This window comes from Lycium barbarum, chromosome 4, assembly GCF_019175385.1.
Source record: "Lycium barbarum isolate Lr01 chromosome 4, ASM1917538v2, whole genome shotgun sequence".
Lineage (NCBI taxonomy): Eukaryota > Viridiplantae > Streptophyta > Magnoliopsida > Solanales > Solanaceae > Lycium > Lycium barbarum.
Window position 1 is genome coordinate 16,653,169 of NC_083340.1, and position 14,023 is coordinate 16,667,191.

The following is a 14,023-nucleotide window of genomic DNA, read 5'->3' on the forward strand; positions in this document are numbered from 1 at the left end:
CAAAACTAATTCAAACTTAGACTCATTAGAAATTTTGCAGGTGAAGTGAATTTGATACGGCATTTCCACAATTAGCATATAAAAGGTGAATTTTTGACGATTATTTACGGTCCTGTTTTCTTCATTGTTGAAAAATTATTTACTTTAGAATTGTTTATGTCCTTTTACTTCTTTTTCTTTTTAAATCGTAGAAGAAGTTCATCATTGTTGATCATAGTCATGTTAAACTATGTGTTTGTTGAAGTAATAAAAACACACACAAAAACAAAAAACAAAAAACAAAAAACAAAAAAAAAACTGTCAAGCTGAATATTTGAAATATTTGAAGAATCACATTAGAAAAGGTCAAATCAATTCAGTTAATTGCATACAAATGCAAACTATAATAACATTAAGCGGAGTAGAAAATAATACGGCCGGAGAACATTTCCTTCTCCCCTGATAATGAAGGTGTTTAAACTTCATCAAATATAATTTTTCGTAATTTGTGCTTTGTAGTGGCGATAAATATGGATTGAGTGGTTTAATTTTCAGATAACGCATCGCTTATTTTAAAATTATACATATCAATTTAAAATGTTTATATTGATTAGCATGAGGTTCACGTGCGTTTTGAAAACTAGTAAGCAAATAATGTGAAAAACTTCATATGGAACCAGGGGCGGATCTATGTAGGACTGTTATATATGTATATATGTATATATGTTTTCCTCTCCAAGGGCGCAGGATCGATTCCCCGCTACCTCAATTTTTAGAACATTTTTAGGTAAACAATATTGTTACTTTTTATTGAGTTGGACCATTTTTTCTTCTTGCAACAAACCCTTTCTCTTCTTCAAAATTTTAATAATCTTTCCCTGTTGCCCTGGCTTCTCTTCCGTTGTTGTTTCTTATATTTAATTTTACATGTTATTTAAATGATTTAATAAATTCAAGAGAAAAGGTGTTTAGTCTTGGTTCACGTTAATTTAGAAAAGCAATCTTCTTTATGTTATAGGAGTAATAATTATGCTCGTAAACTTGAGTTGTTCTATATAATACTTGGAATAATAGTTGGCTATGCAAATCGAAAAGATAAATAACTCGAACCGCAACTCACATTTGATCCAACTGATCAACTGTTTACTCTATTTGAACCATGTAAATTGCAATACGTCTACTTTACGGTAGAGTGGCACCCAAAACCTCTAAATCCTGGATCCGCCTCTGTATGGAACACCCTTTACCATTTCCAAATAGAATAGATAGAAGCAAACAATAAATGTAATGCCATATATAGTTAGAGGTTAGAATTTAGACGATCTCGATTATCATCATATCATGTTATATTAAAAATAGAAAGTTCCTATCTTCAAAGTTATATTACAATTTTCCCTTGCACTAAATAAAAATGTAATTAATAAAATATCTAATTATATATTAAATAGTAATATTTAATTTAATAATATACGAAAACATAAAAACATTTATACTAAATATTGTTCAGTCATATTAATAATGACTAAGAGCAGTTTCCTTTTCCATATACTTCATCGATGTTCGTAACTCTTAAAAGGTGGAAAGTTTGAGGAGTTAAGTATATCTCACATTCATCTGAATAATGGTGTAAAAACGTATGAAAATCGTGCATAATAAATAGGCAGAACAGCCTGGGAGGCCCCTGTACTTATCCAGTTTTATCATGTCTGTATTCGTACTTACAAGTTTACCAATTAAACCCCTTTATCGTTAAAAATCGAGTATTTAAAACTCCTCCGACCGTTGACCAAGCATATGTGACATTAATCATGTTGAGCTAGACAAAATGCGTGAGATACATGCGCGTGAATGTGATAATTTTGAGTAAAAATTAAATATTTCAAAAAGAAAGAACAAAGAAAATAAAAAATAATTAGGCAAAAAAAAAAAAATCCCAACCCCCCCCCCCCCCCCCCGCCCCCATCCCGCGTTCTTTTTCTTCTTCTTCTTCTTTGTCACCGCTCGCCCATTTTCGCAACAGCCCCCCTCCCCTCTCCAAATGAAGAAATAGCAGGTTTGGGAAGAGTGGTAGTAATATCTCCATCTATTTCCCCCTTTAAATGAAGAAATGTATGTTTAACGGAGTGTTCTTGAAATGGTATTTTCAGATCTGCAGCTGCACCTATCTTTCTATCCTAGTTTTCGGGATGTTTTTCCCTTTACCATTTTTTCCTCTTCATGTTGCATTTCCATATGGATCTTCTTCATACTTGCACTAGATTGAATCACATTTATATGGTTGTCCAAGAATTGTAATTAAGGATTAAAAAAAAAGCAAGAAACATTGTCGGTCATGTCTTATGTTAAAAAGGCTACTCTGATTTCCACCAAAGCACTGAAATGGTATTTTTCATTTTTGTAAAGATCTGATTTTGAATAATTTTCTTTGCTAAATATTGGATATTTGGAATTCAAAGGCAGACATCTGTGCAATATAGGCCACGATAAAGGACTTTAGAAATGGTGATGAGGGAGGAAGGAGTTGGTGTTGTGTGGAAGAATGACAGAAGAGGTGCGATCTGTCAAACTTGCATTATTCAATTTTTACCGGAGGCAAATGAAGTGAAATTTGCAAGACAATCAATTCCCGTAGGAGCATCTTTTAAGTTGGATTTTTTCAAGGATTTCGGTTTCACCGAGAAGCTCAAGATGGCTGACTGTGTCAAGCCAGAAGGTGAACTCTTTGTAGCTGCCTATCCATATTATAATGTTAATAGTAACATAAAACTCTTCCACATTAGTGTATATCAAGTGGTCGATTTCATTGAAATTTTATGATGACAGCATTTATTTCTGCAATATAGAGATGCTTGTCGTGGAAGAGCTATACAGAGCAGCAGTGTCGAACAAATATAGTAAACTGATTTTATTCAACCGAGAGCTTGATCAAATAAGTTCTGGTTGTATCCTTTCTTACCACAAATTTTGATTGTTCAATCTGATATCATTTTCTTTCCCCGGTAACAAATATATTTATCCTAGTAGTTATTGTGATTATAAGATAACTCTTATTGCAATAACAACTATTATTAGAAGCTCACTCATACTTCTACTCTCGAATCTATATTTTTTTGAATAAAAGTTTCTTATTGACTTGCGTGTTTGTCTGCATATTGTGGTAATGAGTAACTTGTGCATTGCAAATAGCATGGACATCGTATTACTTGAAAGAGTTATAGAAAAGAGATCTTCTCAACAAATTAACAATTGTTCCGTGTTAAGTTACTGCATTTCACGATATCTTTGACAAGAATAAGATTATTCGTCATTCCACTATCCTAAGCTGACTGCACTTTCCAAGACTTTTTACCTTAAGATGTATATTATATTCACAAGGGAAAGGGGCAAATATACCCCTCAATTTTGCGATTTCGAGTTGATATACCTCACAACAGACATCCAACAAAGATGATGAACCCAATTTTGTGTTTAGTCAACTTAGGATTCAAAAGTCGGGTGACTGAATAAAAGAGGGATTGGGTTTGGGTCGGTAAATATTAATGAGTTGGACTGATATTCCACTGGGAAATTTTTAAATTTAAAATCAAGATAAATGATTTTTCAATTCAATAAATATGTGTTTGTTAACGAAACGGGAAAATATGCTCTATTTGTTAGACAGCGAGGGTATATGTGAACCACTTTTTTCAACAAGGAGTATCAGCTCTAAACCTCAAAGTTTGAGTGATAAACTTGCCTCGAAATGGAGTCCAAGAATCAGAATCTCTGTTTTGCTTCTTTCTAAGCTTGGACTCCTAGTAGAAGCAAAGGAGATTCTCATTTGTTTAGATAAAAGAAAGGATATAGAATCTCCTATTACTTCTACAAGGACTCCAAGCTAGCATCAGAATCCATGTTTTTCTTCTAACTCTAGCTTGGACTCCTCGTAGAAGCAATAGGAGATTCTATATTCCTTTCTTTTATCTAAATAAGAACTAAGATTAGAATCAATGATTAAATGTTCATATGATTAAGGATTATAAAATAATAGTTGAAAAAAGTATTGGAAACAGAACTCATATCTAAAAAGTTATCGAGGAGTTAATACTGTCTAACGAAGGATAATAGTTCACAACCAAAATATGAAAATTCCTAATTGAAAATTATTGTAACGCAAAATAATTCGACAATTATAGTTGATAATGTGTTAATTAATTCAAATTGATACTACTGTAATTGTTGACACGACTACAATAACTCAGGACAATATGTTGTATAAATCTTAGTTCTTATTTAGATGAAAGAAAGGATATAGAATCTCCTATTGCTTCTACAAGGAGTCCAAGCTAGAATCAGAATCCATGTTTTTCTTCTTTCTAACTCTAGCTTGAACTCCTCATAGAAGCAATAGGAGTTCTTTTATTTAAACAACTTTGAACTCCCCATATTTCAAAAATACATATTCATTGTTTACTCATCAACTCCCTCCAGATATCTAATATTCGTTACAGTGATCAATTGAACATATGGCAGAAGCTTTCCTTCAAATTCTGATAGACAATCTGAGTTCTTTCATCCGAGAGGAACTTGGATTGTTTTTTGGTTTTAAGGAGGAGTTTAAAAAGCTTTCAAGCAGGTTTACTAAAATTCAAGCTGTGCTAGAAGATGCCCAGGAGAAGCAATTGAAGGACAAATCAATAAAGGACTGGTTACAGAAACTCAATATTGCTGCATATGAAGTTGATGACATCTTGGACGAATGCAAAACTAAGGCCACACGATTAAAGCAGTCTGAATGTGGGAGTTATCATCCAAAGGTTATCCGTTTCCGGCACAAGATCGGGAAAAGGATGAAAGAAGTGATGAAAAGACTAGATGCAATTGCTCAGGAAAGAAGAGACTTTGATTTGAACGAAATGGATACAGAGAGACAAGCTACTAGACGGGAAACAGGTGCTCATCTCTAAATAAGTTTTAGACAAATTAGTATATTACAACAACTTAGTTTATTTTTTTTTATATATTTTTTTTTTTTTTGGCAATTATCAAATTCATGTGTGTTTTTGGAGTGAAGGGAAGCTTCAAAAATTTTCCCTAAATGTTTGTCTCAAGTCTAAGCAACAAAAAAGATCTAAGTTGCTTTAGACTTTATAAAATTTAAAATTTAGAGTTAATGTTAAATAACACACTTAGACTATTACATTTTCGGAAGTTTCATACTTCAACTATTTATTGTTTCATTTTTTAATCTAAACTATCACATCAATTATATTAAAACACACTTCATTGCTGAGTTGGCCAAATATTTGAACTCAATGATAAGCGTGTGGGCTTAAAAAACCCATTAAAAATCGGTCCACACGATATCTATAACAGCTAATTGAGCTGAATAAGTTTTAAAAAATAACTATTTTCCTTTAAATGCTTCTCTTCTTCCCCTTTCTTCTTCTTCATATCTCAGATTTCTTCCCCTTTTTCCTTCTTCATTTCTCCATGAAAATCTAGAATTTTATAGAACTCTAGATTGTTTTATCAAAATCAAAAGCTAAACAATAATTCATGCTGAAATTGAAGATTAATGGGGCGGGGGAATCAAGGCTGAGCACTTTTACCCATTCAATTCTGATTTTAGGACCCTAATTTTTAACATTCCTTCACTTTTACCCATTTAATTAAAACTAGTCACGTGTATTTCTTGTCAATCAGTACAAACTCTTTAAAATAGTAGAACAATAACACATACTCAGTATAGTCCCACGAGTGAGATTTGGGGAGGGTGCTATGTACGCAATCTTACCCCTACCTTGTGAAGGTAGAGAGTTTGTTTTCGATGGACCCTCGTCTTAGGTAATAAAGCATATCAAAAATCAAGTAATTAAATCAAATACAGTAGTGGAAAAGCCACGCTGAATACAACGAAGAAGAGAATAGTAATAATAACAAATAATATAATAACTGAAGCAAAGAACAACAGGTAATACTAAAATTGAAGAATAAGATAGTAGGAGAATATTAATAGCTAAACTTTTAAAACAGTATAAATTATAAATTATATTTATTAAAATATGTGTGGAAAAAAAGAACCTGTTGACGATGGTTATTGTTTGACCAATCTCCAACTTTTTGCGACCTACAATGGCTTCTGATTACTAGATATTTCCTTGACAAAAGGTTTCTTGACGCAAACCATATGTATAATTTTTCTAAAGCTAATAAAATACAAGCTCATGTATGTTAATGCACCAAAAAATTGTTATCTTAAGTGTTCACTATATGACCATCTGAAAGTTATGCTTAAAGAACGTGAAAATCACAATTGTACATTAAACATAATAATAAAACAAAGATACTGCTATCAAATTATCCAATGAAAATTTAAGAGACAATATGGAAATAAAGGGAAAGAGTAAATAAAATGAACAATATTACAATAATTAAATAAATTAGTGAGATTTAAAGAATTATGAAGGGATAAACATAAGAAAAGAAATAGAGTGGGACAAGAAGGAGTTTATAAATTTAGACGATGCTGTGCACTTTTTGGTGTTTGAGAATGAGTTAACAAAATAAATAAAGGATCAGAATTACTTCAACTTCCCACAACTATGAGAAAAACTCCAATGCATTGAGTAGGCATTCCACAGGTTGTCAGTTATTGCACCTTTACGATATGCACATCTATATCATGACAATTACTATAAAATTTGTAGCTAACATCTTAACAGCAGTTTAAAATCAATAACAATTTGTTTTATCCTTTTGGCACTAAATTTTCAATTCCTATCCTATTTTTATGCACCTACCAGTTTGTATATGAAGTACTTCATGCATGTGTAAACAACAATTTGTTTTATCCTTTTGGCACTAAATTTTCAATTCCTATCCTATTACATAGATATATCATATCCGTTACCTATATTATGATTGAATAACATATGAGCAAGTTTACATTCCAAAAAAAAAAAAGTAAGATTACTTGTATTATGTGCCATGTGACGAGGGATCTTAGTAGCTCAGTTGGTTGGATAACTGAACTTTCACTTTGTTGGTGAGGGTTCAATTCCCCAACTTGTAATCCCCTCCAATTTCCCCTTCCCCTACCCATGTGTAATAAATTTAAAAAAAAAAATGTTGTGTGACGATGCTAAGAGTATTCAGAATTTAACTAAATTTCTATATTACCTATGTCTAAGAGAAGATGCAACTTACTAGATATTGACTAATTTTATGTAAGTTGAGTCCCCTGAGCTGTGCATTTTCAATATGCTTTTAATTTTAACATTTGGGTGATCATCCCATCAGATTTGTAATGTTTTAATATTCCTTGTGTTTCAATTTATGTGAACCTATTTGACTGCGCACAAAGTTAAAGAAGAAAAGACTTTTGAAACTTGTGGTTTAAGCAAATCATAGATATTTGTGTGGCTATAGATCATTTAGGTCATTCTTTTTTGCACTAATTTAACAAGTGAATAGGTTCGCATAAATTAAAACGGAAGGAGTACTAGTTATAAAACTATTATTGTCCCGTATAGTGTTTTGTAGTAAAAATGAATATTCAACGTAACACGGGTGTACTTGTTGGAAAATCGGGGAGGAGAATCACTCTCAATCAACTCAAATGTAAATTAGTTACATTTACTAGATTAGGTACATGTTAGAAGAATTCCTATAAATACCTTCACCTGAAGACAAGTAAAGTAACGACTCTTCTTTGTTTCACTCAACTTGACTTACACAATTAATCATTCATTTTTTGAAGAAAAGTGGGGAATATAATCTTCCACCAACTTAACTTAAATAAAATGTTGTAGTACCTAGATATTTATAGAAATTCTTCTAACATGTACCTAATATAATTCTAGATATTCTTGTGTCTTCCCTAATTCATGAACAACTTTCATCTTCCCTAGCTCATAAACAAACTAGAAAAATACAAGTATCATAATTATTTTCCTATAAATGAACTAAGACAATTCATGTATAAAAAAAGAATTTTTCTTTTCTCAATACAAGTTTCATTTTTCAACCGTACTTGCATCAATAAAAACAATTAAACATCTACAATTTTAACATTAATAAGGAACTCTTTGAAGGCTAGCGATCAGTACTATCTGTGGTAACTCAGAATCAAAAAGAGACCAAACTCTGCTTTTTCAACTATCAATATTTACTGAGCCAACAAATATGCAAATGATTCTTGGAAGATAACCAACTTAGATGCATGTGATATGAGACTTCAGTGATAATTAGAGTAAGCATTTCACTTCCCGCATAAAGAGACGGAAAAGAACATGAATGGGTTCTTTGTAACTCCTGTTGATCTCAACATCAATGAGAGTGTAACAAGAGTCTTTTCATTTGCTTCAAATTTCAGATTAATTGAATATAGACGTCCAATTATATATCAAAATCTCTTTTCTAAGTAAGTACTTCTAATGTATTTTACCTTTTTGTACAAAATTATTCTAGGAGTAGGATTCAAGGAAAGGGTAAAATGGTTGTTCGATATTTAATGGGCATTTTGGTAATTCAACTTCAACTTTCGGGGTTTCCAACCTTTAGGATAGTATAGATAGATATAGATACTAACTAACTAAACTCTAATAAACGTTCTAATTAGATTAGGTGGACACCACGTGGAGTACCACTTGGCAGAGTGTATGAGGCATACAACAACTCAGCATAGAGGTGTGTTTTAATATAAGGGATCGGAGTGATAGTTGATGTGTGAAACTCGCGAAAAAAATAATAGTTTAATGTGTTTTTGACCATTAACTCTAAAATTAACCATGAAAAATTGTGAATTCAAGACTGTAGGAGTGACTACTCTTAATGATTACTTAACTTGTACATCATAATATAAAAAGTAATTTCATAAATAAGAAAAGGTAGGAAATCCTCCTAACATTCTTCCCCATTCTTATTGCATTTTCCACTTCGAAAATGAGGCACCAAGAAATACAACTTCATAACTGATTTATAAAATGATTGCAGAGAAAATGGAGAAACTTCAAAACTATATTTTGTCCTCTTAAATAACTTTCTGCCTAGTGGAACTTAGCATGATTTTCCCAGTGTAGTTCGTCAACTCCCCCCCCCCCCATTATCATGTCTGCTGCTCATCTGTGACTCTTTATTGTGCAACTTCTCTATTTTCTGCTAACTCCTAATGAGCTTGAATGTAGCAACATTTTTATGTGGACATTGCTTGGAACAGGTTTTGTTGTAACTGAACCACAAGTTTATGGAAGGGACAATGAGAAGGACGAGATAGTGAAAATTCTGATAAACAATGTTAATGTTGCCCAAGAACTTCCAGTGCTCCCAATACATGGTATGGGGGGACTTGGAAAAACAACACTTGCCCAAATGGTCTATAATGATCCGAGAGTGACTGATCATTTCTATCCCAAAATATGGGTTTGTGTCTCAGATGATTTTGATGAGAAGAGATTGATAAGGGCAATTGTAAAATCAATTGATGAAAAAAGTTCTCATGATGTCAACAACTTAGCTCCCCTTCAAAAAAAACTTCAGGAGTTGTTGAATGGAAAAAGATACTTTCTTGTTCTGGATGATGTTTGGAATGAAGATCAAGAGAAGTGGGCTAATCTAAGAGCAGTATTGAAGGTTGGAGCAAGTGGTGCTTCAATTCTAGTCACTACTCATCCTGAAAAGGTTGGATCAATTATGGGAACTTTGCCACCATGTCAGTTAACCAATTTGTCTCAAGAAGATTGTAGGATGTTGTTCACGCAACGTGCATTTGGGCACCAAGAAGAAATAAATCCTAAGCTTGTGCCTATTGGAGAGGAGATTGTGGAGAAATGTAGGGGTGTGCCTTTAGCAGCGAAGATTCTTGGAGGTCTTTTACGCTTCAAGAGAGAAGAACGTGAATGGGAACATATTAGAGATAATGAGATATGGAATTTACCACAAGATGAAAATTCTATTTTGCCTGCCCTAAGACTGAGTTACCATCACCTTCCACTTGATTTGAGACAATGCTTTGCGTATTGTGCGGTATTCCAAAAAGACACTAGGATTGCAAAGGAAAAGCTAATCTCTCTCTGGATGGCACACGGTTTTCTTTTATCAAAAGGAAACTTGGAGCTAGAGGATGTAGGTAATGAAGTATGGAAAGAATTATACTTTAGGTCTTTCTTTCAAGAGGTTGAAGAAGATAAATCTAATGGTAAAACTTTTTTCAAGATGCATGATCTCGTCCATGATTTGGCTACATCTCTGTTTTCAGCAAGCACATCAAGCAGCAATATCCGTGAAACAAATTTAAAAAATTGTTATAATGATATGATGTCCATTGGTTTCGCTGAATTGGTGTCTTCTTACTCTCCTTCGCTCTTGAAGAAGTTTGTCTCGTTAAGGGTGCTTAATCTTAGTGGATCAGGTATTAAGCAGTTACCGTCTTCCATTGGAGATCTAGTACATTTGAGATACCTGGACCTGTCTCATAATATGGATATTTGTTGTCTTCCAAAAAGGTTATGCAAGCTTCAAAATCTGCAGACTCTTTCTCTAAATTATTGCCGCAAACTTTCTTGTTTGCCGAAACAAACAAGTAAACTTTGTAGTCTCCGAAATCTTTTCCTTTATGGTTGCGATGAATTGACTTGTATGCCACCAAGGATAGGATCTTTGACATGCCTTAAGACTCTAGATCGCTTTGTTGTGGGAAAGAAGAAAGGTTATCAACTTGGTGAACTACAAAACTTAGACCTCTGTGGCTCAATTTCAATCACAAACCTTGATAGAGTGAAGAACTTTAAAGAGGCAGAAGAAGCCAATTTATCTGCAAAAGTAAATCTGCATTCTTTAAGCATGGAATGGGATAAAGATGGACCACATATATATGAATCAGAAGAAGTTAAAGTGCTTGAAGCCCTCAGACCACACCCCAATCTGAAATCTTTAGTAGTCATTGGTTTCAGAGGTTTCCATCTCCCAGACTGGATGAATCACTCAGGTTTGGAAAGGGTCATCTCTATTCAAATTAGCGACTGCAAAAACTGCTCGCGCTTACCACACTTTGGGGAGCTGCCTTGTCTAGAAAATCTAAATTTACATTTCGGGTCTGCGGAGGTGGAGTATGTTGAAGAGGATGATGTTCATTCTGGACTCCCCCCAAGAACAAGGTTTCCATCCCTGAGGAAACTTGGTATATGGGCCTTTCCTAATCTGAAAGGATTGCTGAAAAAGGAAGGAGAAGAGCAATTCCCCATGCTTGAAGAGATGACGATTTGGTATTGCCCTATGTTTGTTTTTCCAGCCCTTTCTTCTGTCAAGAAATTGAAAATTTGGGGGGAGTTAGATGCAACAGGTTTGAGCTCCATATCTAATCTTAACACTCTTACTTCCCTTCAAATTCAAATTAACGACACACTGACTTCACTCCCAGAAGAGATGTTCAAAAGCCTTGCAAATCTCAAATACTTGAGCATCTCTTTATACGAGAATCTCAAAGAGCTGCCTACCAGCCTGGCTAGTCTCAGTGCTTTGAAGTGTCTGGAAATTGATTATTGTAACGCACTAGAGAGTCTCCCCGAGGAAGGGCTGCAAGGTTTAATTTCACTCACAGAGTTATCTCTTGACAACTGTGAGATGCTAAAATCTTTACCCGAGGGATTGGAGCACCTAACTGCCCTCACAAGTTTAACAGTTGTTGACTGTCCAGAACTGAAAAGGCGTTGTGAGAGGGGAATAGGAGAAGACTGGCACAAAATTGCTCACATTCCTAATGTAATTTTTTCTAGGGTTCTTTGTTTGTGAGTCTGCCGCACTGGTCCCTGCCATTGGATGCAATTTTATGATTTTCTTTTAGAAACAAATGAATGATTTCTAAAGATCTATTTATATTATGTACTTGTTAAATGTAAAATCCATTCACTCAAGTTGCTGCTGTTTCAATCATTCTCCAACAGTTATGGATTATTGCTTTGTTTGCGGCAAATGGTAAAAAGACCAAAAAGTACAATTCGTGTTTTCTTTTTCGTGCTTGCCTACGCTTAATTTATTTTCTTCTTTTTGGCTCTTTTTTGATGGAGAATATAATTTTCTTAAGGAGGCCTAATTTAATTGATTTTATCTACATGCAAGTATTAAGATTTAATTTTATTATTCATTGGATGTAATTTTCTTATTTTCTTTCGGAAACGAATTATTATCCATTCACTCTATTTGGATATGCACTATTGCTAACAGTTGTGGATTATCCTTTGGGAATGAAAATTGTGACAAATGAAAAAAGAAAAGACCCATAAAAAAATGAAGAGAATGATGAAAATCAAGAATAGACGGATATAGCAATGGAAGATATTGATAATTCTACTCAAATTATTTTGATTGAATAAAATAAGCAAATAAGTTACACGAATTAGCGTTTAAATACTTTGTTTATTTTGTTTTACTTATTGGTGAGCAGTACCTTTCAATATATAATAAAGAGGATAGAAATATGGTAAAGCAACACGATCAATTGCGATAGTATTTTATAAGGTCAATTTATTTGTAAATGCAAGTTAATGAACTACAATTAGGTGCCAATCAGTATACTCGGGTGTCAGATTAGCCCCCTCTATACAATAATACGTCTTTCCTACACATTTATTATATGAATATTACTTGTGTACACTAATAGTATATGTGTAATATATATTGACCAGTTACTTGTATCATTTTTGAATTATTAATTTAGCTAATTATAAGCAGCTAATTTATTTTTTCTTGTAGTTGATCAAATAGTAGAAAAAATATCCAATCTGCCGGTGTAAAGAATTTAGACTCAATATATATATATATATATATATATATATATATATACACCGAGCTTCCCAAGTTGGATGTCACTTCCCTCTCTGATCCCACCTATTTCATTCTTCTATTGAGTCGGCTAACTGTAACTATAAGCTACTCGCCTCGAACTCGTATAAAGATTCTTTCTCTAGGGCCTCCTTTCACCTTTTGTTAGCGACCCTTAAACGAGTTCCAGCAGTGCCAGTTCAAGCCTTACCTTTTTCGTTTAGTCTGACTATTTTCCCAATTCTATATATATATATATATATACCCCTGAGAAGAATATAGAGGAAATGACATTTTTGCGTTCGTAATAAGCCAGATGTCCATTGACGTGCTTGTTAGAGAAATTTTGAAGAGGGCATTTGATAGGAAAATATTTATATTTCAGCTATGTATCAAATCAATAAAAAAAGACATTTGCTTTACATTGAGAAAATCACCCAAAAAGATTATTAATTCAAAGGTACTTTTACCCCATTCAAAAGATTATTTATTATTTCTCAACTTTTAAATTGAGAAAATTAATTAGTATCGTTAGAGGAAAGATTAATCAACTGTTAGTCTTTTTAATCAAACCACCAATTCCAAAATACATTATTTACTATGATTAGCAATATAATATGTTGAATTTATAATAAGAACAAGTTAACCATTTTAAACATCAAATTTGTTATGTCACCATCTAGCAATATCTGATTAAAACGTTGGAATGACACACCAGAGGCCAAAAATAAGGTGGTCGTGTTCATTCAATATGAGTTTGATTAATGTTAACGTGTTCAACTAAAGTTTCTTTACAAGGGACATTATAATTGATACTGCACAATTTTTGTACATGTCAGCATCAGCAACCTTCAAACAGAAATTCGAAGTCCTATCAATAAGTCAATGTTAACCTACATCTAGGTTAAATCTGCACATTCAACTTCACTGCATTCTTTGAATGAGTATTACCCAATTGATACTTTGATCATAGCACTTGTCAAAGTTTAAGTTCGAAAAATAATCAAAAACACTATTGAAATATCACGTTAGGTGTAATCCTCATTATCAAAATTCATTTAATTATAAAGGTGCTCGATGTCCATATGCATTACAATTTACAAAGAGCATAATGGCTCGAACAGTATGAATTAGAAGAACAAAATTCATACGTAAGAAATGCTTGTGAAGTTCTAATGGTATGGTTCTCTTTTTGAGATAATGGTCAAAAATACCTGAACTATCACTTTTATGTGAATTTCACACC

At 33.1% G+C, this 14,023-nt stretch overlaps 1 protein-coding gene across 5 annotated transcripts; it reads left to right on the forward strand.

Moving 5' to 3' along the window:
- Positions 1 to 1,960: 1,960 nt before the first annotated feature.
- Positions 1,961 to 11,897, forward strand: LOC132635400 (putative disease resistance protein RGA3). 5 transcript variants are annotated; one of them, XM_060351772.1, is made up of 4 exons: positions 1,961 to 2,116; positions 2,531 to 2,921; positions 4,450 to 4,911; positions 9,179 to 11,897. In XM_060351772.1, the coding sequence occupies exons 3-4, from the start codon at positions 4,485 to 4,487 to the stop codon at positions 11,746 to 11,748; spliced, it is 2,997 nt and encodes a 998-aa protein (XP_060207755.1). In that variant the 5' UTR covers positions 1,961 to 2,116; positions 2,531 to 2,921; positions 4,450 to 4,484; the 3' UTR covers positions 11,749 to 11,897. The 5 variants fall into 5 exon arrangements, with proteins under 5 accessions (XP_060207755.1, XP_060207756.1, XP_060207757.1 ...); XM_060351773.1 differs by having other exon boundaries at positions 1,971 to 2,692; positions 2,823 to 2,921; XM_060351774.1 differs by having other exon boundaries at positions 1,971 to 2,116; positions 2,436 to 2,921.
- The last annotated feature ends 2,126 nt before the right edge of the window (positions 11,898 to 14,023 follow it).

What these genes read in the sequence shown, in the direction of transcription:
- LOC132635400 (XM_060351772.1), top strand. Translation starts at nt 4,485, where the DNA reads ATGGCAGAAGCTTTCCTTCAAATTCTGATAGACAATCTGAGTTCTTTC. An exon ending in AGCTACTAGACGGGAAACAG is followed by an intron (nt 4,912 to 9,178) that starts GTGCTCATCTCT and finishes TGCTTGGAACAG; the next exon opens with GTTTTGTTGTAACTGAACCA.